General features: G+C 47.3%; 1 protein-coding gene across 9 annotated transcripts in view; it reads right to left on the minus strand.

Moving 5' to 3' along the window:
• Positions 1-24,321, minus strand: part of inpp4b (inositol polyphosphate-4-phosphatase type II B) — a 181,704-nt gene that overhangs the window by 46,846 nt on the left and 110,537 nt on the right. For all 9 annotated transcript variants that reach the window (XM_076294963.1, XM_076294962.1, XM_076294964.1 and 6 more), the window contains 3 exons: positions 18,214-18,318; positions 15,072-15,180; positions 5,816-5,999 (listed from right to left, as the gene is read on the minus strand). In XM_076294963.1, coding sequence (XP_076151078.1) covers positions 5,816-5,999; positions 15,072-15,180; positions 18,214-18,318 — 398 coding nt within the window. The remainder of the gene's footprint in view (positions 1-5,815; positions 6,000-15,071; positions 15,181-18,213; positions 18,319-24,321) is intronic.

Below are 24,321 nucleotides of genomic sequence, written 5' to 3' on the forward strand. Positions count from 1 at the left end.
AGGGAAGAGAGGAGAGAATGAGAGCGAGACAGAGAGGTGGAGAAAGAGAGAGAGAGAGACAGAGAGAGACAGAGGTAGAGAAAGAGAGAGAGAGAGACAGAGAGGTGGAGAAAGAGAGAGAGAGACAGAGAGGTGGAGAAAGAGAGAGAGAGAGAGAGAGAGAGAGAGACAGAGAGGTGGAGAAAGAGAGAGAGAGAGAGAGAGAGAGACAGAGGTAGAGAAAGAGAGAGAGAGACAGAGAGGTGGAGAAAGAGAAAGAGAGAGACAGAGAGGTGGAGAAAGACAGAGAGAGAGAGAGACGGAGAGGTGGAGAAAGAGAGAGAGAGAGAGAGAGACAGAGATGTGGAGAAAGAGGGGCGTCTTTGATCTCACATTCATGTGCTACTGTATGCTGATGATCCTCATGAGGGGCCGAGGCTCACTGGAGGAACTGATAAGGGCTCTCCAGAATAATGGAGTTAGCATCCCAATAAGCTAACCACTGAGCCCATAACACCCACACACACACATGCTTTAGAGGAGTGGAGTGAGAGAGAGAGGGAGAGAGAAAGAGAAACAGGGAGGGAGGGAGAGAGAGATTGGGTGCAAACATTTGCCACCAAAGCCCTTTGCTCTAACCCATGGAGGAGAAAAAGACATCTGACTCAGAGAGAGCGAAAGAGGGAGGTAAAGGACAAGAATGCGGAGAGACGAGAAGCATCAACAAGTCCGTTGGCAGGGAGGGAAACAATAGCGAATGGTGCAGGGTGCAGCTCCTGGGTGGATTTGAGAGAGCACCTTCACCTACTCAAACCTCACAAGACACTCTTCTCTAATGAAGCTCTAAGAGATGGCGGGACTGTGCCTTCCTGTTATGGCTGATTCCAGGCGTAAAATAAAATATATTCCAGACTTTTCAAGGGCCATCTCTCCCCTTGGGGCCCTGTAATCAGTAGTGGTTTTACCCCCGGTCCGACCCCCCTGGCTGACCCCACTAAAGATTATTTAGATCCGTCTCTCATTCCACACACAACCCTCGGTCTGGATTCACTCATGCGAGCCCCTCGGTTTGACTTGATGAACATGACCTGTTGTTTCTCGTCTCCAAATGTCCCACACAAGAGGAGTGCTCTGTGCCAGCCTACTGTGTTCTGTGATGAAGATGGCAAGAAGCTCTCTCTCTCTCTCTCTCTCTCTCTCTCTCTCTCTCTCTCTCTCTCTCGTCTAATTGGATTGAAGTGAGCTGGGACATCAGAGTGTATGGGACTTCATGAAATGTCTGCGGATTCCAGGCCGCTTTAGGCCCCGCTTCTACTCCGTCAGGAAACGCAGCTGGCGCCATAAGCCACGTACAGCGGGCTCGCTGCTTTCAAAAACACAAACATTTCATTTAGAGAGATTAAGCTGTTCTCAGCTCCTGATAGACTCATTTGGAGATGAAAGGAGCAAATGTGCTGCACATAAACACCAAAGAGACACACACACACACACACACACACAGCAGCAGCAGCAGTAGCATAGAAGTAATCAGAAACTGGTGAAAATAAAAAAAGGCTGACAAAAGCTTGAAGGAATGTGGGGAATATGTCGATCCATATTCAAATTGAGCTTGGCTTATCTTTCAAATGTAATTTGAAATCTATCAGTCTGTTTATTATTCATTGCATTTGCTGGGGTGAGTGAACAAAAGCAGGGCACACCATTCTATGCATCCTGTCTGAGACTGGTAAGGTCATACACACACACACACACACACACACACAAACCACTGTCTGGGTTCAGTCTATATTTATTCCATAATGTTCATTCGTCCCTGACTTCCTTGTGGACAGAAAGTCAGAAAAACCAGAAATCAATTTCTTTTTTTTTTTCATCATTCTTCATTCTTTTTGATTATTACCATGTTGCATGCCATGCTTTCAGTTCCTCCAAGAAAGTTCGCTTTACAGACAGCCGGCCGCTCCGTACAAAAAAGTTTGTCTACATGCTGCCATGTATTTCAGGACATGAAATCAAACATCAAACGTACAGAACCAATCAGGGAACTTGTTTCCTACACTGAGCGCCATGTCTAAGGTGAGTGTGCCGAGTGGTCAGATTTCTCCATCAGCTTGTGCTGGAGGCCCTTTTTAGAGGGGAACTTGGAAAGGTCACCATGGACCCCCTCAAATAAGACCTGCTCAGAGGACACTGGGATTATCAGGTAAAATTGGGTTAGCAATATAGCAATGTGCTGTCTAGTCAGTAAATATGAAAGCAATCTAGCTTTGTTTAAAGACTCGTTCAAAATCCACAACCAGCAGCTACTGATCAAATATACACAATTGCTCCTTCTCAACAGGGTTTGATTTTCTTTTTACCAACACAAGGCCTGCATTTTGTTTCTCACATGGCTGAATATCAATTATGGCCTAGGGCCCGTGATCCTGAAATCACTGGCAAACAAACTGCTGGCCAAAACTGCTGCCTCAAGCACTGACAAAACCCCTCTGGCTTCCTCCATGCTTTTGTTAGCACAGTGCTAACTGCTGCCTCCCCACCCCCTACCATCCTCCCTCGCAGCATGCTAGCACCAGGGCCTGTCAGGCTGGAGCTCTGAGCCTGCTGACTGATCCGGGATCAGACTGACACAGCTAATTGGTGGAAAGCCCCATGCTGATTCCTGTGCTGTGCACTGGATTTGCGTTAAGATGAGTGACTGGAGCATCGCAAACCTCCCATGGATAGCAGTGTGTGTGTGTGTGTGTGTGCATCTGTTGATGTACAGTATGTGTATGCGGAGAATATGTGTGTGTGTGTATGTGTGCGCTTGTGTGTGTGTGTCTGTGTGCGTGCATGTGTGCGTATGTCTGCATGGGTCTCTCATGGTTGTGTGAGAGCCAGACACTGATACCTGTTGAACTGCAGATCAAGCAGAAGAAGGATGTATCAGCGTGGCTTCTCTCCCCCAGGTGTGCTGTGTGTGTGTGTGTGTGTGTGTGTGTGTGTGCTGTGTGTGTGTGTGTGTGTAAGGGAAGGGTAGACCACTCTGCAGCCGGCGTGGGAAAAAGCACATGCTTGCATTCTGAGCGGAAGGCTTCACGGGCCACAGGTTTTCAATATGTGACGGATGGGACACCGGGGGCTCGTGAGTGAACTTTCTGCAAGCTGAGCAGCCAGGCTACACACTCTTCAAGAACTGAACGCAAACACACACATAACTGATATAACACACACACACACACATAAGCAATCACATGGTCATCACACACACACACACACACACACACACACACACACACACACACACACACACCCAGCTTGAGATTTCAATCAGAGTTGGGCCCACCGCTGACTATGCTGTTTCACAAGTGCTCCTCTCATCAAGATGTGTGTGTGTGTGTATGTGTGTGAGAGAGAGAGACATTGATAGAGTGAATGTACCAATTAAAGCAGTTGATTGGGCCCCCGCTCTGCTGTGACACCAGTCGTCTCTCGGCAGAGGACCACAGAGTGACAGGGCCAGATGGATTCCATTAATTACACTGATATAAAAACAGCCGGCCCTATAAACCCGCCCAGCCTCAGCAGCAGCCAGACTGAGGAGACACCGCTTGTGTCCACACACACACACACACACACACACACACACACACACACACACACACACACACACACACACACACACACACACACACACTCACACACACACACACACACACACACACACACACACACACACACACACACACACACACACACACACACACACACACACACACACACACACACACACTGATGAAGATGTACTTGTCATTCACTCACATCCATACCTATTCACATCCGCATGGGATTGCACTCATAAAGAGTGTGCGCGCGCACACACACACACACACACACACACACACACACACACACACACACACACACACACACACACACACAGTTTAAGGCTTTAATGTCAGCTGAGTCCTGGAGCTGCTGTTGCTGCTGTTGCTGCTGAGAGGAGGTAATCTGAGTGATGAGCTGCTGACAGACACCTGATGCGGGTTCAGCAAGACATGACAAAGCACCGTCTTACACCTGGGACAGTGACACAAGTGACAGGAGACAGCTTCAAGCACATACACACACCTACATGCACACACATACACATACATTACACTCACAAACACATACACACACACAGGCAAGAACATACATAGACACAAAAACTAACATATGCACACAGGCACATCCTCTAAGGAGACAAGCCAGAGCCCTTAAGTGTCTACCTTTGGACGCTCCACCTGAGAAAGACTGTGTTTCTATTCAGATTAATGCATTGCCATTTGTACTTGAGATGAGAAATGGATGGAAATCTACACCGTCGTGGGAGAATCCCATCATCTAGAGCAGTGACCCATAATAATGCCGTTCACATGGTAGCTAAGGTTAGAGGAAAGATCTCCGTTCAACATCTCCATTTACACACACACACAAACACACACACACACACACACACACACACACACACACACACACACACACACACACACACAGAGTGAATAGGATGATGACCCCCTAGGGCTAGTTGTGCCGTTGGGCAAGCCAGAGAGAACATCAGACCTGGGACCCCACCTTGGACCAAAGGAGGCTTTTAAAGGATAATTCCGGTGTGATTTTGATCTAAAGTGTCTTGAAACATGATATCGAGTGTGAACGTATGTCTCATAGCTCACCTCAGCTTGTCCCCTGCACTCAGAAATCTGGCGCTGGTTAGCCAATGCTACCAACAGTGTTTCGTTGTGGTGCCTCGGGCATCGGCCTTGCATCGGCCTAGCCATGCAAATAAATCACTGTTTTACACCATTTACGAGGCTCAAAGTAGCTCCATACTTCATTGGTAGACTTCCAAGGGCCATGACATTTAAAACGAGACATGGAGAACTTTGAAAAAGCACTGGTAGTTTATTTATAAGACGATTTATACAGACAGTACCTTAAGGGATTTTACCATTCGATGCCATCTTGAATTTAGTCACGATAAGTCGAGCGACGAGTACGAATGAACAGGTATGATAAGGGATCAGATTCCAAAAATAATTCAGTGGAAATGCATGGATTCAGTTGCTTCCAGTAGCAGCAACTGGAATCCATGCATTTCCACAGAATTCTTTTTTGAAACACACTTTAGGTCAATATCACACCGGAATTCTCCTTTAAGGCAACACATTAGGGGGCGTTAAGGTAACATAAGGGGCATTAAGGTAACATGAGGGAGCGTTAAGGTAACATGAGGGAGTGTTAAGGTAACATAAGGGGCATTAAGGTAACATGAGGGAGTGTTAAGGTAACATGAGGGGGCGTTAAGGTAACATGAGGGGGCGTTAAGGTAACATGAGGGGACATTAAGGCAACATGAGGGGGCTGATAAGGTGACATGAAAGGGCATTAAGGTAAAGATAGAATGTGGTCAGGTAGGATGGGAGAGGAAGGGAGTGGAGGAATCAAATGGGGTTAATGACAGGAGATGAGATGAACAATTAACAAGGCAAAAGGAATGGAAGAGAAAAAACAACAAAAAACAAATAAACAATCAACCATGAGACAACAGCACAACAGACGTCTCATTCTCTCAGAAAGAATGAAGAGAGAAAAGACTAGACGGAAGAGAATGACACAGAAGACAGGAGAAAAGAGAACAGATGAAACTATAATAACTATCTGATAATATCACTCTGCCACATCAGAGTCAGACAACAGCAGTTTCCTGAGACCTTCTAAAGTAAGTGGTATTGGGAGCATCTTTTCTCCAATACCCCTTCAGGGTTGTGAGGTGCAGCGAGTGAGCAGGCGGGCGGCTGGGACAGCTGACCTTCTCGGCGAGGCTCTTGAGCGTGTCCCTCAGCGCGTGGGCGCAGCGCTGCTGGGCGGCGTGCAGCAGGCGGTCAGCCAGGCTGCCGATGAGGGGCTGCAGCTCGCTCAGGGTGCCCAGCACGTCCCGTGCCCTGGCCGTCTGCTCCGGAGAGTAGTAGATACACTGGTACGCCGTACTGTAGCTGTGGACAGAGGCATACAGACAGAGAGGGGTGGGGAGGGTGGTTAATTCATTTTACACTGTTTTCCATTCACATGTATATATGAAGCAATGCGCTCACAGTTACTGACTTGCTGGTTTTAAAGGAACCATATATAAGATTGTGGCCAAAACTGGTACTGCAATCACTTTCAAAATACTGAAGAGCGGTGTATCCCCTCCCCCTCCCCCCTGACTCGAGGTTGCCAACCCTGATGGCGAAACACTACTGACTTTGTGATTAGTAGATAGGTGGAGGGTGGCGCATCAGGCCAAAACACAACATGACATGACAAAACACAACATCAACATCAGTTGAGGGCTGCAACTTCACTTTTTAAATGACAATATCCTGGCCGGACTACTGTTGTCAGTGATATAAGTATTTGAAATGAACATGATTTCTTAATGTCTAGTGACATATCAGGGCCATTTTATGATTAATTGAAATATTTTTCTTACATATGGTTCCTTTAACTTAACTAGGTGTTGAATCCCTCATATACTGATAATGTATGAAGTAAGCAAGGACAGCACTCTCAGTTCTCTTTCGAACTTTTAATCGCCAACAACGGACGTTTCGGGCTGTGCGCCCTTCTTCAGCGTATAATGGTATAATAATGGTATAACTGTCATTGCTTACTTCTGCCATTTACAGTACATGTGTCCTTTGTCCAGTGGGATACACACAATACACTAGAACAGAGAGTTTGTCACATGCAGGTAAAGGCAGATGGTACAGTATAATAGATGTGTATTTGCACGTGGACAATAAGTACAGTACAGAGATTTAAATAAGCTAAGGTAGAATATGAAGGGACATATCCTTACAAGTCCTGACTGGAGAAACAATAGAGAGGGATTGAATGTTAGTGTGTCTTCATTTGTAAGAGGAGAAAATTGCTTTTATGTGTCTGACTTCACATCTAGGCTTGTGGTTTAAGTGGCTTCGCCATGTTCATGACAAATGCACCAGAGGAACGGCTGCCTTAATTGAGCCCTGTGTTCAGAGTGCTGCAGAAAGTTCCATTCACATGAATGGGCATTCCCAACGTTCGGGCCTATGTTAAATCTATATAAATCACCGGCAAAGTATGTAATCACCGCTGTCAATGGCAACGGGTTGATTAACGTCTTTCATATCCCTCCGCAAGAATTCCGTTCGCTTATTGCAATGGAATTTCATTGAAAGGGAAAGTAAGCTAGTAAGACGTTGCCACGCAACACCTGAAACTGTCAAGTTCTATCTGTGTGGCGAACTATTTCTTTTGTCAGCGGAAGACACGAAACGGTAGCAAAATAATTTTTAAAGATTCATTGTGTTAGGTTTCTTTTCTCGTTTTGGCAAGTAGCCGTGTAATAAGCGGGATAATGTCGGGGTTCTGTTCTCCCTGTTGGGACTTAATTTCTGATAATTACCGGCAGACAATACATTATCCCTTACCTAAATCACTTTAATGTCCAGGTTGAGATACATGTTACATGCAACACACAGCCGCTGACGCATGGAATGTTGCCGAGAGTTACGTTTTACGCCTTCTATTGGACCGCACACCCAAATCAATGAGGATGTGGGTTTGAATGGGTGGTATTTACACCAAATCAATGGCAGTCTGCAGACTTTTCCAAGGTCCACCGATGTGGTGGTAGACTCAATAGATTCATGTTTTTTCCGCCTGGATCAATGTGGCCCAAAGGTTCATGCATCTTTGGAGGCCGAGTAATCAGGTTGTCCATTTGTAAAAGTAATGATAATTGATTTGTTGAGTTGAAGGAAATTCACAAATAACCCCCAAAGCATAAGCTCTTTTCAACACTTCGGCACTTTCAAAAGTAGGATAGATTTTCAAAAAAATAAATAATTAGGTTGGAAAAACATAAAAACATAAGAACACTTTTCCTTGGCTCTTAACTGCTTTTAATGCCATAAGATCTCGGGCAGTGGAAAGAAAAAAAGTGACAAAGAATCAATGAGTAATTATTGACGGATCTGCCACGGATCCTGGTCCTCATCTTCTCCCATTAGATTTCTCTGGGAGTGAGGTCAGTGAGGGACATCCAACAATCCGCTCTGGCTAGCCATCCATCAGACAACGTCCAGCCTACGGCTTGAGCATCTTTATATGCAGCTTCCCTCCTGCATCTCCTTCTCTTTGGTCTCCAGTGCCTGTCTTCACCTTCTCACTCTCTTCATCCGTCTGTACTGAAGCAATTTATGCCTTTATTGCTCTTTCTTCCCTTCCTTCCTTCCTTCCTTCCTTCCTTCCTTCCTTCCTTCCACCCCCTGCACTTCTTCTCATTGGGTGTCTCATTCCCTCTCTATGTAGGCCAGAGCCTGCAGCCTTGCCCTCCGGCATAACTGACTAATAACAAAGCGGCGTGCTGAGCAGCGCCTGTGGCCACCCTGCTGCCTCTGATTGGGTGGCTTAGCATCCCTTGACTGCAATTAAACACGGGACAACAGACCACACACCTGCACTGCCCCCACCTCAACACAAACACGGGACAACAGACCACACACCTGCACTGCCCCCACCTCAACACAAACACAACCGCAGAACAGTAGAGGTGAATCATGGGGAAGAGACAACTGAACGAATGAGGGATGGAGAAAGGAGAGAGAGAGAAAGTATACTGCTTGTAGCAGCCGGTAGGGGAATGGTTGGGCCAGTCATCACTCTAATTAGCTCCCGGGAGGACAGCCACCCACCACTGCTTGCGGCGAATCAAAGGTCTTTACTTAAAGAGAAAAGACACATTCCAAAAAGGGGGTTACATATTCTAATAGGTCAGCAGAATGCCCTCACACTGTGCTCTCTCTCTCTCTCTTTCTTTCTCTCTCTCTCTCTCTCTCTCTCTTTCTCTGACTGTCCCCCATTCTCTCTCTTCCTCCAAGTTATTCCTACAGTGAGACCTACCACAGAGGCTACTAGGGGTATGAATCTCTCATGTAAAAGACGATACGATTCGCATCTAGATACATGGGCACGATTCGATACAAGAAAAGATACATGTTCATAAAAAACGATTCAGTACGATTTGATGCGATGCGATGCGATTCGATGCAATTCGATGCAGTTCATGAATGGAAAGCATTCTGAAAGATTTTTTATCATTTGCTCAAGGTGCACATTAAGTCAAACACAGCAGCCAAATACAATTTTTTTTTTATAGACTTTATAGATTTTATAGAGTTATATCTGATTGTTTTCATGGAGCTGTAGCCTTGTTGAGGTAAGACAATACCGAAATAAAATAAAACAGTGCTTAAGACACTATTGGCCTTTTCTTATATAGCCTACAAGAATAAAATAGGCCTACATATCAATGATCTCTCTGGGTTTATTTTGTTCCAACGGTAGACCTAATGCAGAAACCTATAATGTCTCAAGTCTGAGTAAATATGAACTAATTGGCTAATAATTTGTGCATCGTTTTAGCAAGGCCCAAATTATTATTTAACATTAAGGAAATCCCATCATCAAACGTAAGGCTATACTCTACAGACTATCGTTGCTGTTTAGTGTTTAATTTCGCACTGGATTTTGAAAAACAAAAGAGTAAAAACTGTAAAACAAACGACCGAGTGCGAGTTGTCACGTGCTTAAGTTGCAGTAGATGTATGGGTAATGAGGTCATTTGACAACTTTGGGCAATGAATGTAGCCAAAAACGAACTGCATTACCCACAATTCCGTGCCACGTATAGTTTCAAAACCGGACGTGGGATGAACCGAACGCGCTGCTTGGACCGTAAATGAGAGTCTGAGTGAGCAGAAAAGGTTGTGAACCAATTCCTAACAAGTAAATCGATATAACGACCGGTTCATTTCAGTTTTATTCCGATACGGGGCTACGTATCGATGTAGCCGTATCTTACACGTTAAAAAACGGATACCGATACGTATCGGTTAATCTTTACACCCCTAGAGGCTACCCCTACACACACCAACATGATGCCGCAGTATTGAGCCGAAAGCTGACCACCATGCAGCCAAGGGTGGGAGACGTTAAAGGAAGTCATCAGAGTGAAAATGTTCACGGGGGCTCATTGGAGCTTAATGATTCAGCTGGGTCTATTGCCGAACTGAAACCAGAATAAAATGTGTGGGGGAAAAATGTCCATCTCGCATACTTCCAGGCTCTGGTAATTAATTTGGCAAGCCAGTTGGCATATTCCATTGAGGGGCTTGGCTATGTACGCCTGAAGCCTTTCTTGCTTCTATCTTACAGATAATGAGAAGTTCAAAATGAAACAGGAGATAACAAAACCCCTCACGCTAGCTTGATGATGCTATTTCCTTAAGTTAGCTTTGGGAGGGACGAGGCTGAGGAGGCCCTCAGCGCCTTGCGAGCGCAGTGGATAATGACTGCACGTCGGGGCACCTGGTGCAGCGAGAGAAGGCTGGGGAGTCACGCTCAGAGAGGCTTGTTAGCGAGGACAGACTTTAATTGCTTTATCAGCATGGCTGTCAGTTGAATGGCTTTCGCGAAGCCAAGATGGCAGAGAGAACAACAGCGGCAAGGCTACAAGGAGCAGAGTGAAGCTGGCTCACAAAAGCCAGTCCACACTGCTGGCTTTCTTAAGTGAATGCCAGAGCCACTCAATGAGACGATGTGCAACATTCATGGATCAATTCACTGCTAGAGAAGTGGAAATTATGCAGCTGCCCTGACTGGCATCTTTCAGCAGCTCTTCCACGCGGCGCCATTTAATTGTTCAGTCCTGTAAGCTCTTACTGTGTTAATTTAACCTATGAAAGACTGTGGTACTACCACCTTACAAGACCCATACTGAGCAAAACTTAGTTTTAATGGTCTAGTAATGTTAGAATATGGTCATGCAGAATAAGGTAATAATAAATGCTTTATAATGACAATGAGCCAATATGCTACTAATATATACATATTAGTAAGTTAGTTAATGGTGAATATGTGTACCTTAATATAAAGTGCTACCGAGTGACTCAACAAACAGTATGCACTGAAGTATGTACAGTACTGTATGTAGAAACTCAATATTACAATCCAATGCAACACTAAAATGCATCCAAAGCATTTATATTTCACGGTAGTTTAGAATACATCCCATTCTAGTGTAAAAAAACTAGTTTACATGACCCCCTACCTTATAAAGCAAGAACTTATTTTGCATGGGTGTGTGACCATGCATGTCCTTCAGGGCAGTGCTCCCATACCCATAGCTGATCTCATAAATAAGGGCAGCGTAATTGGTGTGACCACCTGTGTCGACTGAAGCTAACTTGGCACGGACACAGCACGCACACACACACTCAGACACTCTTGACCTTGTAAACAGGGGCAATATATATTCGGTGACCAGCTGTGTCTGTTGAAGCTCTTTATTCACATAAAAAGAACACACACTCACACACACACACACACGCACACACGCACACACGCACACACACACACACACACACACACACACACCATAGATTGGGGGCATGTTCCTAGGGGTGAGCAGCTGTGCCTACAATTTATATGAGACTATACACTAATAATGCACACAAACACACACACACTGTTGACCACATAACAGGTGCATTATACCTGTGCTGTCGAGCTGTGCCTGTTTTAGTTCTCATAAAACAGCCTCTAACCGCACATCAACATTCCTGAACTGACAGATGCACATACCTAGATACACACACACACACACACATTCATCTGACTGTACACTGTAGGGGCTTTTAAAAGAGGGATCCTCTCTTCAGCCATGCCTGCCGGGGACAATTAAAAGGATATAAAGCCTCCTTTCCAGAAAGAGATGCATGTATTAATGATAACTGGCCAGGTTCAAGGCTGAGAGTGTGTGTGTGTGTGTGTGTGTGTGTGTGTGTGTGTGTGTGGTGTTCTGGGAATCTTTTAGCGACGTATTGATTGGTCCTACTGAGTCGACCGGCCCATTGGCTGCGTTGGCGATGGCAACAGTACCTGGCGGACAGCAGCGAGCGAGTGACCCATGGCACATCACCCATAATGCATCAGTGATGAGATCAGCCCCACCTCCACCCACAACCACCACCACCCATGCCTGGCCCTCCACCTCCACCCTTCCGACCTGCACAATGTAATGGGAACAAAGATGGATGGCTCCTTTATTGGGCTTGTGGCGACACCTCTTCTTTCTTTTTTTCCATTTCTCTTCCAGCGGCCCTTTCTTTCCTCCAGCGCTGCACTTCTGTCTCTCCTCCTCTTTGTCTCGGCTCCCCTCCCTTTGATGAATCAATACTGCTTTGAATGGCAGAGTTTCAAATCTAGCCGACTGCTCTTTTATTTTTTTTTCAATGGCTTTTTAGAAAAGGACGCCTGTCAGGAGAGGTCAAGAGATCTCATGTGTTTCATGTGGATTGTGTGTGTGTGTGTGTGTGTGTGTGTGTGTGTGTGTGTGTGAAGTGAAGAGATACAGGGGTTTGAATTCAAGACCAGTCTGCATGTTCTGTGCTTAATAGATGAATCTTTTTATATCAAACTGCCATCTCGGCCATCCATGGGCCTGTGTGGTCACTTGTGATGTCACGCGATATTTGTTACACTTTGGTGGATGACTGACAAGCCACTTGATCTGGGGTCAGGCGTCACTGGGCTTTGCCGAGGCTTACTTGCCTAGCGAGGCAGAAAATTGGAAAAATGTAAGCTACTGAGAGTCATTAGCCAAGTCAAACATAAAACAAAAGAGGAAGTGCTCTATCTCAGTTGTGGATTAGTCCACAATGCAATCTCTTTCTCTCTTCTCTCTCTCTCTCTTTCTCTTCTCTCTCTCTCTCCAAGAAACTGATTTCACTCCAGTGAACTCTATGAAAATATGCTGTCTGTGTTTATCGTGCGGGCTCGCTGGGGAGAGGATGTCCGTCCCCGCGCCGCGCTGCCCCGTGGAGGAGCACTTGGGCATGAAAAAGCTTGTGTGCCGCTCCACAACTCCTCCAGTCCGCAGCCATTCCCAGCTCCTGTTTGGCTAATTGGATCTTTTTAATGAGCAAAAGCACCATGGGATGGAAAATGCAGTCCCCTATCTACAATGCAAACACCCCAACACCGTCACCAAGTCCACCCCAAGTACACAAGTCTACACCGATGGAAGAACACACTGAAAGTGGAACTTTTGAAAGTTTGTATACAGTAGATCTTCAAAGCAAATAGTATTTTAAAGTTCTATGGCTTGTTTGCAATCTTCTGCAAATCTTTGAAGAATACTTCATGAAGAGAGCCACTGTAGAGCTCTCAAGCATAAGAATGAGCCAACAGGTTACCACAACTCAACATACTGACAGAGCCAGCATACTTCTACCTCATCCACATTAAAAACACAACTTCCTGGGAAGGGGATTACCATAAAGGCAGCCTGGACAGGCAGGGGACTATGGGCCACTTTCACTCAGGGTTTACTCCACTCCTCCATTTCACTCCAGCCTCTAGTGATGACTAAAGCAGCACTTTGACAATACACAAACGTCTTCACAAGCAACAGCTAGAGACACAGTCTAGCACCAGTTAAAAGACTTAAAACAACGAGTCTCTGTTCCCAGGCAAACAGGACTATAAATAGTCACTCACGAGAGTAGTACCATTTTGCCACTAACTTTACATCAAAGGGCATAAGGACATCACGGAGTAGAGAGGCCGACTGTATGACTGCACACAGCTTATTAGAGAGGGAAGGGGCCTGGGAGAAAAATAAGGCCGTCAACACAGTCCACCTCAGATCCTCCTCAAGACTCCTGCTGCTGACTTAGACTTTCTGTCCCCAACCGACAGACACAGGATCTCTAATTAAACATGGCTGAACCACCAAAGAGACAGGGGGAGAGAGAGAGAGAGAGAGAAACAGAAAGCAAAAAGAGGGTGAGAAAAAAGTGACAATCTTAAAACAGGAGGCGGTAATTGAATCAAAGGCTGAACTGAATCACTGCAGATACAGAAGTATAAAGGTTCTTTAGGCGGACTGAAAACACGGGTACAGTATTTGAAAACACACACAAACACACACAAACACACACACACACACACCCACCCACCCACACACACACACACACAATGAAGCACATAGGGGTCCTATGGAATATTCTATTCATGGAAGTGATTCTATTCCTATGGAAGTGTGGCACTGTACTCTTCTCTTTCTCTCTCTCTCTCTCTCTCTCACTCACACACACACACACACACACATTTGTATAGCTTGTCAGGTGGAGACTAGCACAATGAAATGTGCTGGGAGGGGGCTCAGTGGGGAGAGAGGAGGATGAGGAGGAAGTGGGGGAAGATGGAGGAGGTGGAGGATGAGGAGGTGGGGGTAAGATGGAGGAGGTGGAGGATAAGCATGTTCCAAGGGTAGGTAAAGGGTGGAGGGTCCCAGGTGGGCTGTTGATCAGTGTCCAGGCCGGGGCCTCGGTGGCTGGGCAGGATAATTGAGCGCATGGCCCTGCTCTCTGGATTGCCTTTTCATGTACTTCCTGCCTGACGAGGACACGCTGGGGGAATCGGTGCCAGCCTCAGCTTTTAAAGGGTGACTCGCCGAGGTCATCCACAATACGTCTTGTGTGAGATGATACCTGTGTGTGTGTGTGTGTGTGTGTGTGTACGTGTTCCTTTTTACTTCCTCCTGATGTCTAATTTTCTAAGTGTGTGCGCATGTGTGTTCCCATTCCTTCATCTCTTGGCACGTCTTCTAAAGCTGCTGTGTGCTGCAACACCTTGCCCTGAGCCTGTGTGTGTGTGTGTGTGTGTGTGTGTGTGTGTGTCTGTATCAGTGAGCCCCCACACTCTGAGACAGAGTGTGTGTGCTCTTCTATTTTCAGTGTTTTCAGTGTTTTTGTGAATATCTGTGTGTATCTGTGTGTGTATGTGTGTATGTGTGTATGTGTATCAGCGAGCCCCCACAAGCTGAGACAGAGTGTGTGTGCTCTCACTTCTATTTTTAGTGTGTTTTCAGTGTTTCTGTGAATATCTGTGTCGGTTTGTGCGTGTGTGTGTGTGAATATCTGTCTGTGTGTGTGCGTGCGTGCGTGTGCGTGCGTGCGTGTGCATGTTCTCACCTCTTCTTCTCGTTCTCGTAGCGGCCCAGTAGCCTCTGCAGGCCGCCGCTCTTGAAGCCCTGGAAGTGTGCTGCCGGAGCGCCCACTGTGATGATGTCATAGAAGGCATCTGTGGAGGACACAGAGATGGACAGTCAAGCGGAGCGTCCCGACACCTCAGCTACACACACTACAGAACTCCAAATCCCAGTGTCCAGCCGCTATGGTCAGCAGGAGTAGCTAACAAGGAAAAGACCTTGCCAAGACAACTCAAACACAACCCCATCCTCACGTCTTCCAAAGTCGATCACAAGCACTAACATTAACACCATAACTCTGCCATGCTGTGTCATGCTATTGTGTTTACTTAAAATTTCAGAAATAACTGGTGTTCGCCCTCTACTCCTCCTAAACTAGCGTTATTTTGGCTTCTCTTCCATCATGTAAATTCAGTTCAGTGTAGATGTAGCTGTAAAGTTTAGCGCCATGTGTAGTCTCTCCTGGTGTTATTACACAGAAATCAGTCCTAGTCTAGGGTTGCAGGACACTCAAACCCACCCAGCTGCTGTGTGCTTCGCAGCTCTCAGCTCTGGGCTACATGAGCTTGACAAGGTCACAGAGATGAACTGGTCATCATGTGACACTTGCGGTGGACATGTAGACTGGGCATCAGTGAGAGACTGCAGTGGCAGGAGCATGGAGCAGTTAGATAGAGCCTGGTCAGTGGAGAGTCCTATTATGAGTTGCTCTTCACATGCTTTGCCACAGGGGGGCACCACTTGGTGATTTTCCTGACAGCAAGTAATGACTATTCTTATTTATAATGACATGTAGAAGAGTCTCTAGTGTGTGGACGGGGTGGTCAGGTTGCCAAGGTGACGAGTGTTATGTCGGTGATGTCCACAGGATTCTAGTCCCCCAACCACCATGACCAGGAGTTGGCTTAATGATGCTTGGATTTCTTTACAATGTCTCCAATGCTCCTTTCTTTATCTCCCCGTTGGGCTTCCTTGGCCTCTCTGTTTTCTGTAATGATGATGGGGATCTGTAATCTCTTTAATCCACCCTCACACCTCCACCTCATCTGGGGCTCTCCCCCCACTCTCCCACACACACTCTAATTGGCTCCACGCTGGCCTTGGCCCCACTGTAACTACTCCAGGCATCACTCACGCGCAGCCCAATTTAAGCCCAGATCTGACCCTCTGATTTCTGTCTCTGCCTCTCTCCATCACTCTGGCCCCATTATTCCAACTGACCATGGCAACCCCCCCCCCCCCCCACACACACACACACACACACACACACTTCCCGCCATGCACGCTGTCCTCCAGCACAACAGGACCTCGCGGCAGGAGAGGAATTGATTGCTGTCGAGTCCAGATGAGAGTGACTGATTCATACTTAACCCATTGTCAGTTTAACAGAAAGGGCGATGCGGGAAGAGAGAAAGAGAGAGAGAGAGAAAATAGAGAGAGAGAAAGAAAGACAGAGGAAGAGAGAGAGAGAGAGAGAGAGAGAGAAAATGAAACTGCTGTTTGAATGGATGTCTGAAGTGCTCCTGGGCTTTTCACTGCAACGCAGGTTGTACTCTTGTGAGTCGCTCCATCACATTTGTGAAATTCTGAAAGGCTGACTTTTATTCACTCTGAAGTTCATCCTTGTGATCAATATGCAAAGAAATCTCCCATCCTTTCCACAATCACCCCCCTACCCACCGCAGAGACCAGAAGCAGCCGGCAGGAGACAAAAAAACAAGTTGTCCAAGGTTTTCCTTTTCATTTTGGAGAGAAATGGGGCAAAGCACGCTATGCATTTCTATAGCACTGCATTTCCATGCGTGCAGTATGCATGGCCTCAGAGATAAAGGGCTCTAGTGAGAGATCAGAGCAGGACAGCCACACGAGGAGTGTGGAGATCAGAAGACAATGTGGCTCCGCACACGCTGGCAATACAGTGTCCAATGCAGTGCAGTCACTGTGACTATTGAGACTAATGAACAATGACTGGAGAGAATGCCACACACACACAGACACACACTGACTTTGAGCTTTATTTGTGCTACAGGTTTTCTTTCAGACGGCAAGACAGGTATTTTTCTAGGGGCACAGGCATGGACAAAAGCCAGCTCAGGCATTTGTGTTCACCCAAACAGCTTTCTGTTCAGATTATTTTTCTTCATTTTTGTGACATTTGTCATGTCCCTTGTCTCATTTGAATGTAGGTAGCATACAGTCTGACTTCATGTTCAGTTTTTGTTCACAGGGTATACACAGCGATGTCCACTGTGAGTTTACATAAGCATTCGTTTTCATGACTGTGTGTGTGTGTGTGTGTGTGTGTGTGTGTGTGTGTGTGTGTGTGTGTGTGTGTGTGTGTGTGTGTGTGTGTGTGTGTGTGTGTGTGCACTGCTCACCATCTATGCAAGGTGCCAAGTTTCAGCTGATTGAAGATAATGCACAGTGACAGCAATGGACTGGGCACATGCACTAGCAGGCTTTTATGAAGGAAGGTAGAGAGTGTGTATGTCTGTGGCCGTGTGTGTGAGTGCGTGTGTCTGCATGTGGAATCTGCTGAAGTAGTTGCCATCCCATGTGAATTTTGTTCAGAAGATGTGTGGGGTCCTAATTAGTGAGTCGCCTTCCTGTCTGCCTGCATTAAAGTCCAGCCAGCAGCAGCCAGTGTCCAGCCCCAACCACCCCCCGTGACCCCTCTCATGCTAACTGTGCCGCCTGACGCCATCTTGACAAGGCAGGAAGCGAAGCGTGAGAGGGCAGTACCCAGAAGACTCTCCAGAAAGACAGCAAGACACTTTTCTTCTCATTTCGCCTCCTTCCCTTCCTCCATCCCTCTGTCTAACATGCTCTTTGCCTCTCTCTCCTCTTGTACTAAGCTCAGCGTGTGTCATGTTCTTCTACCTTCATTGGATTCTCTCATGTACTTTCTTTTTCTGTCTCTCTCCTGGGCCCTCTCTTACTGTTCTCTCTTAGTGTCTCATAAAGAGGAGAGGAGATATGTAACTTTTACTCTGGAGTCAATCTCAAGTACAGGACTATGTGAGTGTGTGTGTGTATGTGTGTGTGTGTGCGTGTGTGTGTGCGTGTGTGACCGAGAGGGGAGGAGGTCACAGAAGGTCAGAGTTGGTCAGGTAGGGGTGGCATACCTGTTTTCCTGGGGCAGGTGACCCTCATCCTCTGTGTGTGCAGGTTGATTGGAATGAACTCCAGATACTTCTGCGCTTTGCTGCAGCTGGGTTTAAACGAGGGTCCTAAACACAGATAAGAGAAAAGGTAGCCAGTTAAATTATGTTAGTACTGTAATGCTTTATGTACAGTATATTCACTACTGACATACAACCCACACAAGCATTCATAAATAGTGGTGACAGGTCTTCAGTGCAAGCACAGTGTGGGATTGAGCCCTTAACCATCTGAGTATTTTAAAACACACAACAGCCAGGCATAGACATCTGAAGTTGGAGCTGCTAAGATGGTTAGGGAATGTGTCTGGTGTTTGGGTGGACCGCCAGACAGCTCAGTAAGCTGAGAAGGAGTCACTGATCCACTGCGTATCCCACAGATGCCATTAGCAGTTTTCTGCGCCGCCAAGACAACCTCATTAAATTTACAAAGCATTTAAATGAAACATCAAAAGAGCAAACAAAACAAACTCGGGCTTTAACAAAGGCTTTAAAAGTGAGCACAGCCACTTCAGCGCTCAGAGCCACGGTGGGGCTCATTACTGACATCACGCTCCTACTCTCAAAAATAAACATTGATGAAACCCGAGGGTGTCTATGTTGCCAATTTGACCTGATATACTCTTTGTGTATGAAACAGTAATATAATACCCTTAATGGTTGTGGACACTGTTCAATGTTCACTGATCAAGTCCAATGAATATGATTTCCAATAAGCCTGCATAAAGATCTGTTAATTTGTGTTCAGCATGAGGTTTAATCTACAATTAAGAATGTTATTCATTTATTTATTTATTTATTAGTGGCGTTCACAGTGCCTGCTTCATACAAAACATCCAATTAAAAGGCCCAGGAAGATAAATCCAAGTCTTTGTGGCTTACAGTTGGGCTGGAAATCATGGTTTGCATCTAGAGTCCTATACTTCCAGTTCCAGCTGATATCTGACGCATGCTAATGGAGCTGGAAAAAACTGGTTTGAATTGACAGGAGAGGAGAACACGCCCATAATCCCCCAGATCTGACAGGCAGCTGACTGGTGTGCTGGGCCATGGTAGGGGGCCGTGTTGATGGAAGCGGCGTAGAGAGAAAGGGGGGTATTTAAATGAGAAGAATGTTCAAACTGGCAGACACTTGATAAATAAATATATATACATATATACAGCAACATTAAACAAACCAAGTCAACCCAGAGGCGGACAATGATGAGTGGTATTTTTCCCCATTCCTTTTTGCAGTCTGTTCTTGCTTGTTAAAAGGTAATGGAGGTGAATAACTGACACCTCTGTGCTGTACGTATCAGTTCTCAGTGTCAGAGCTGAGAGGAGGGGTACATGTACCTGCATGGGGCCCACAGCTCTCTACGGCCTCTGTACAATCTACATGTGCTGAGACATCACATCTCTTCAAACCCCTGAAGAGTAATAATTTTAATATGACTGATTACCTGCCTCTCTACACACACACACACACACACACACACACACACACACACACACACACACACACACACACACACACACACACACACACACACACACATACACACAGCTAAACAGCCTTCCCAGAGAGATTTGAGATGCTTTAAATTTAAATTTGATTTTCCACATCTACAAGTTCACATTTTGTCTTTTCAGCACAATGAAGAGCACAATGGGCACAGAATGGACACCGTCTCTGATGCGTCTCTTCATCTGACGTTCCTGTTTAGCAGCAGCACCTGGCTGGAACAGTAAAGGAACCACCCTGTCAACCACATGAAATGACACTACTATGCAGAGATAGCCGCCACTGTGCGATAGGACAGCATGCCATTTTAACCACGGCTCTCTGTTGACCTGCTTACCTGCCACTTTGAGCACTTAAGATGCCATGTTTTGTTGAACGGTGCCACGCCGTATTACTACCATCTGTGAGTAAGATGCCAACAGTGCCACTGCTCCTCTCGTTCTAACACACCAGCCTGGGCGCCTCTGAGTGGTGAGGGACGGGGGCTCCCTGCCTGTCAGTCTGTGGGCTGAGGCCACCTGGGACTCAGGCTAATGATGCCAGGCTGCCGGGGCGTGGCACACGCATTAGCCCCCATCAGATCCCCCATCTGTTTGCCCAGGTGTGTGTCTGTGTATGGGGCAGGGTGCATGTGTGTGTGTGTGTGTGTGTGTGTGTGTGTGTGTGTGTGTGTGCGTGGGTGGTGGTGGGGGTGTGACCCCCCAGCTGCTAAGATGGTGTCTGAGTGCCACCCACACACTTGGCTCACCACAGAAACAATATCTTTTCTTCCTCTCTCTTCTCTGTGTCTGCCTGCCTAAGGTTTGTCTAAGCTCTATTGTTAGCAGAGAAAGATGCAGACATTGTCTAAAAACCTTTGACCGAGCGGAGCTCTGTGGAGCATTCACCACTGCATTTTTTTAGAGGGAGTAGACCCTGCAGAAGGAAGTCTCTCTCTAGCACATAAAAACAGTCGGCTAGGTACTATCATCACATTCACCTGCCTGGCAAGCACAGTGCAAATGCACTTAGTTCTATAAATAAAGCTTTCCTCCCAGTTCTAAAAACAACCTCACCGAGGGGGTTCTTCTCTGTCGAGACCAGCCCCCGTCGACCACCCCCCCCCCCCTTATTCATGTGAGCGAGTCTGTGTAATCATATCAGACCCACAGCAGACTCAGGGCCAAGTCTGTCCCTGGTGCAGCTCACTAGCATGCGTGCGCTGAGCTCCAGGTGGAGAGAGAGCCCAGCTCCACAGCGCTGCGGCCTGTCTGTGATCATCAGAGGAGCGGATGGGCAGCGGAGAGGCCGGCGGGGGGGGGGGGGCGTGGTGGATGAGTAGTGTGGTGGACGAGCGTGGGGTCAGCAGGAGGTGGTCAGATGGCCAGAGGGCAGGCCAGGCATGAGAGGCCAGCTCTCGGAGGCACACACACACCACACACGGGGAGGCGGGTGAGCCGTGCGCCCTGAGACCTGGGATTTTTTAAAAGCAACCACTCGTGGAAGGCACCCACCCCCGCCTCCTGTGGATGGGTTATCTCCAGTGGACATGATTCCACTTCAGTGGGCTCTGCGTGTGAGAGGAGGTGAGGGGGTATCACGGGGGGACTCCCACTGACAGGGTTTTACATTTCTATTAGAAGCTCCCGCATGCTGTGCAGTCAGCAGTACTTGGACAGATCTTCTGCTCACTCCTCCATATTCATTTTCCTTTTGTGAATGCGAGTGCAGATGTATGTGTGTCAGGGCTGTCCATGTCTAAAGGTGTGAATGGTGTGTGTGTTGATGTATGCATTTATGTGTGTGTGTGTGTGTGTGTGTGTGTGTGTGTGTGTGTGTGTGTGTGTGTGTGTGTGTTTGCGGGTGTAGTGATGGTGTCCAGTGAAGGAGAGTGGAGAAAAGAGAGAAAGGGTGGGAGCGTGAACTTTAATGAGCCCCGCGGAGGCTAGCTGGCGCTAGGCAGGGCCACACCTCAGGGACAGACACGCGCACCGCTATTGATCACCGGTCGAAGGTTCAGCCGCTCAGATCTTTTAGCATAATTTAACACATGGCCGGATGGATGGGGGAGACTTATCAAAAGCTCCTGGACTGCAGGTCCAAGGACTTATCCTGGCTGCCCGCGAGTCCCCGGCCAGATAACTCGGCGGGTCCCTGATTAAACTCCCTGCTCCTGAGCGCGCGGCGTGGCTGGGACCGCAGAGCCGAGGCGGATGCAAGGTGAAGCGAGCGGCGGGCCGAGAGACTCACGCTACGCTAAAAGGATTAGGAGACTCTAATTCCACTGGCCAGAGAACAGCGAGAGTGGCGCTGATTAATTCATGAACGTGGAGGGGCACAAGAGAGAGAGGCAGAGAGAGAGAGAGAGAGAGAGAGAGAGAGAGAGAGAGAGAGAGAGAGAGGGATTGAAAGAGGCCGTCATTAAGGGGCATCTGTACGAATGTGCATACAGGTCAGTCCTGTGTGATTGTAGAACAAATCCAGCAGAAATATCAATCTGAATTTCTGAATCACCAGCACCAGAGATGGATTGTGTTTGTGTGTGTATGTGTGCGTGTGTGTGTGTGTGTGTGTGTGTGTGTGTGTGTGTGTGTGTGCATGCATGTGTTGAGTGGTGAGCACACACAACACCAAAACCCAGCATCAGGAGGTGCCCAGCCCACACAGCTGTGTTCCTTCTAGCGTCATCTGTAATAACAGTGGCATCCATTATTAATGGGCTGCAGACACAGGGCTTCTGGGGATTAGTGGCGAGTCTCAGCAGAGGCGCCGTCTGAGGAAAGGGGCTAACATCGCATAGGAGCGAGAGAGAGAGAGAGAGAAAAGAAAGAAGAAAAGAGAGAAAGAAAAAGAAAGGAAGACATTCCCAGAGATGGGGCATTGAGAGGCAGGGAAAGGGTCTGAGAAACAGACCGCTGAAGACGAGACGGTCGGAGTAGAGCACATGTTTTCAGAAGGCCGTGCCATGAAGGGGACATGACAGAGATGGAGAGAGGTGGATGGAGAGGAGGAGACAGACAGATGGAGGGAAAAACAGACAGGACAGAGGATAATACCTCACAACTAATGCCACAAAATCACACAAAGATAATCTGAGCAACTCAGAGAGAGAGAGGGGGGGGGGAGGGAGTGTGAGAGAGAGGGACAGAGAAAGAGGGAGGGAGAGAGAGAGGGGGAGGGAGAGAGAGTGAGAGAGAGGGAGGGAGGGAGGGAGAGAGAGTGAGAGAGAGGGACAGAGAGAGAGGGAGTGGGAGAGAGAGTGAGAGAGATGGAGGGAGGGAGGGAGAGAGAGTGAGAGAGAGGGACAGAGAGAGAGGGAGTGGGAGAGAGAGGGAGGGAGAGAGAGAGAGAGGGAGGGAGGGAGGGAGAGAGGGAGTGACAGAGAGAGAGAGAGAGGGAGGGAGGGAGAGAGAGAGTGACAGAGGAGATCAGCAGTGAAGTTGCTGCCCAGCAGCTGGCCCAGTCAGCTCACCCTCCCCTCCGCTCTCTCTCCGACTCCTGTCACCATCCGTCACAGGCCGGTGTGACAGCCCTCGCTAAGACCTCATCAGAGCTGCGTCCAGCCCATCGATCAACCCAGGTGATCAGCTTCCCCCACCGCCAGGGCCAGACGGCTGCCGCTGTCCATCGGGATTCTGTCTCCGCCGCAAAATTCAATCTGACAGATTTTTTTCGGAGCTGACTTTATTTTCCATAACTCTGTATGTGTAGGTGTGTGTGTGTGTGTGTGTGTGTGTGTGTGTGTGTGTGTGAGGGGAGTTGGATGCAAATCCCAGTCAAGGTATACAATAGAGCCCTGAACAGAATTCGAGTTGTCTAAACAAATGTTAATGTTGTTCTATGAGGACTATTGGAACTGAGGAGGGTCTTTAATAAACTCTCACGTGTTTGTTGGAACTCTTGCACATGTGTGTAAAGATGTATGTGTGACTCATGGGGGCTGACAATTTGTTGCAGCCTGGCCATGTTTGTTTGTGTGTATGATACCTAATTCCATCTACACACACACTCAGAGGAAAACGACAAACCGAGAGCTGATATTTTTGTCAGGAGGAAGCAACAGCGCATAAACACTTCAGCTATCAGATTACTCTGCTTCCCCTTTTGTTACCCTTAAAGCAATCCAGATAGAAACTTTGTTGCCATAGTAACAACCAAACTAGCAAAGAGGAGGGAGAGGATATATAAAAGCAGGAAAAGAGATAGATAGATAGAGACAGACTAAGAGAGAGAGAGAGAGAGAGAGAGATGAGTGTGAAGCACATGAGATGTGAGAAGAGCTGAGAGATGCAGAGACGGAGACAATCAGCGTGCTGGAAATGAGGGAGAGAGAGTGGTCATCAACAAGGGGAGGGGACAGTCAGGGGCAGGCGAGCGATCGACAAAACCAATCGACGCGGCCCCTCCAGAGAGCATGTCACCGCACACTCAGACAGACAAGGAGTCACAATCCAATCGGCACACATCAATTATTCACCAATTAGCCAGGCGCGTTCCAATCATTTCTGCTACTACTTGACCCGGGGCATCAAAAAGCGACGAGGTCTCACTTTCCCCCCTTCTCCGCTTCCCCCCTCTGCCCGCTG

This window comes from Alosa pseudoharengus, unplaced genomic scaffold (assembly GCF_046254945.1).
Source record: "Alosa pseudoharengus isolate Yale_2024_CS ecotype anadromous, Long Island Sound unplaced genomic scaffold, YU_APseudo_1.1 YU_APseudo_1.1_scf_2, whole genome shotgun sequence".
Taxonomy (NCBI): domain Eukaryota; kingdom Metazoa; phylum Chordata; class Actinopteri; order Clupeiformes; family Clupeidae; genus Alosa; species Alosa pseudoharengus.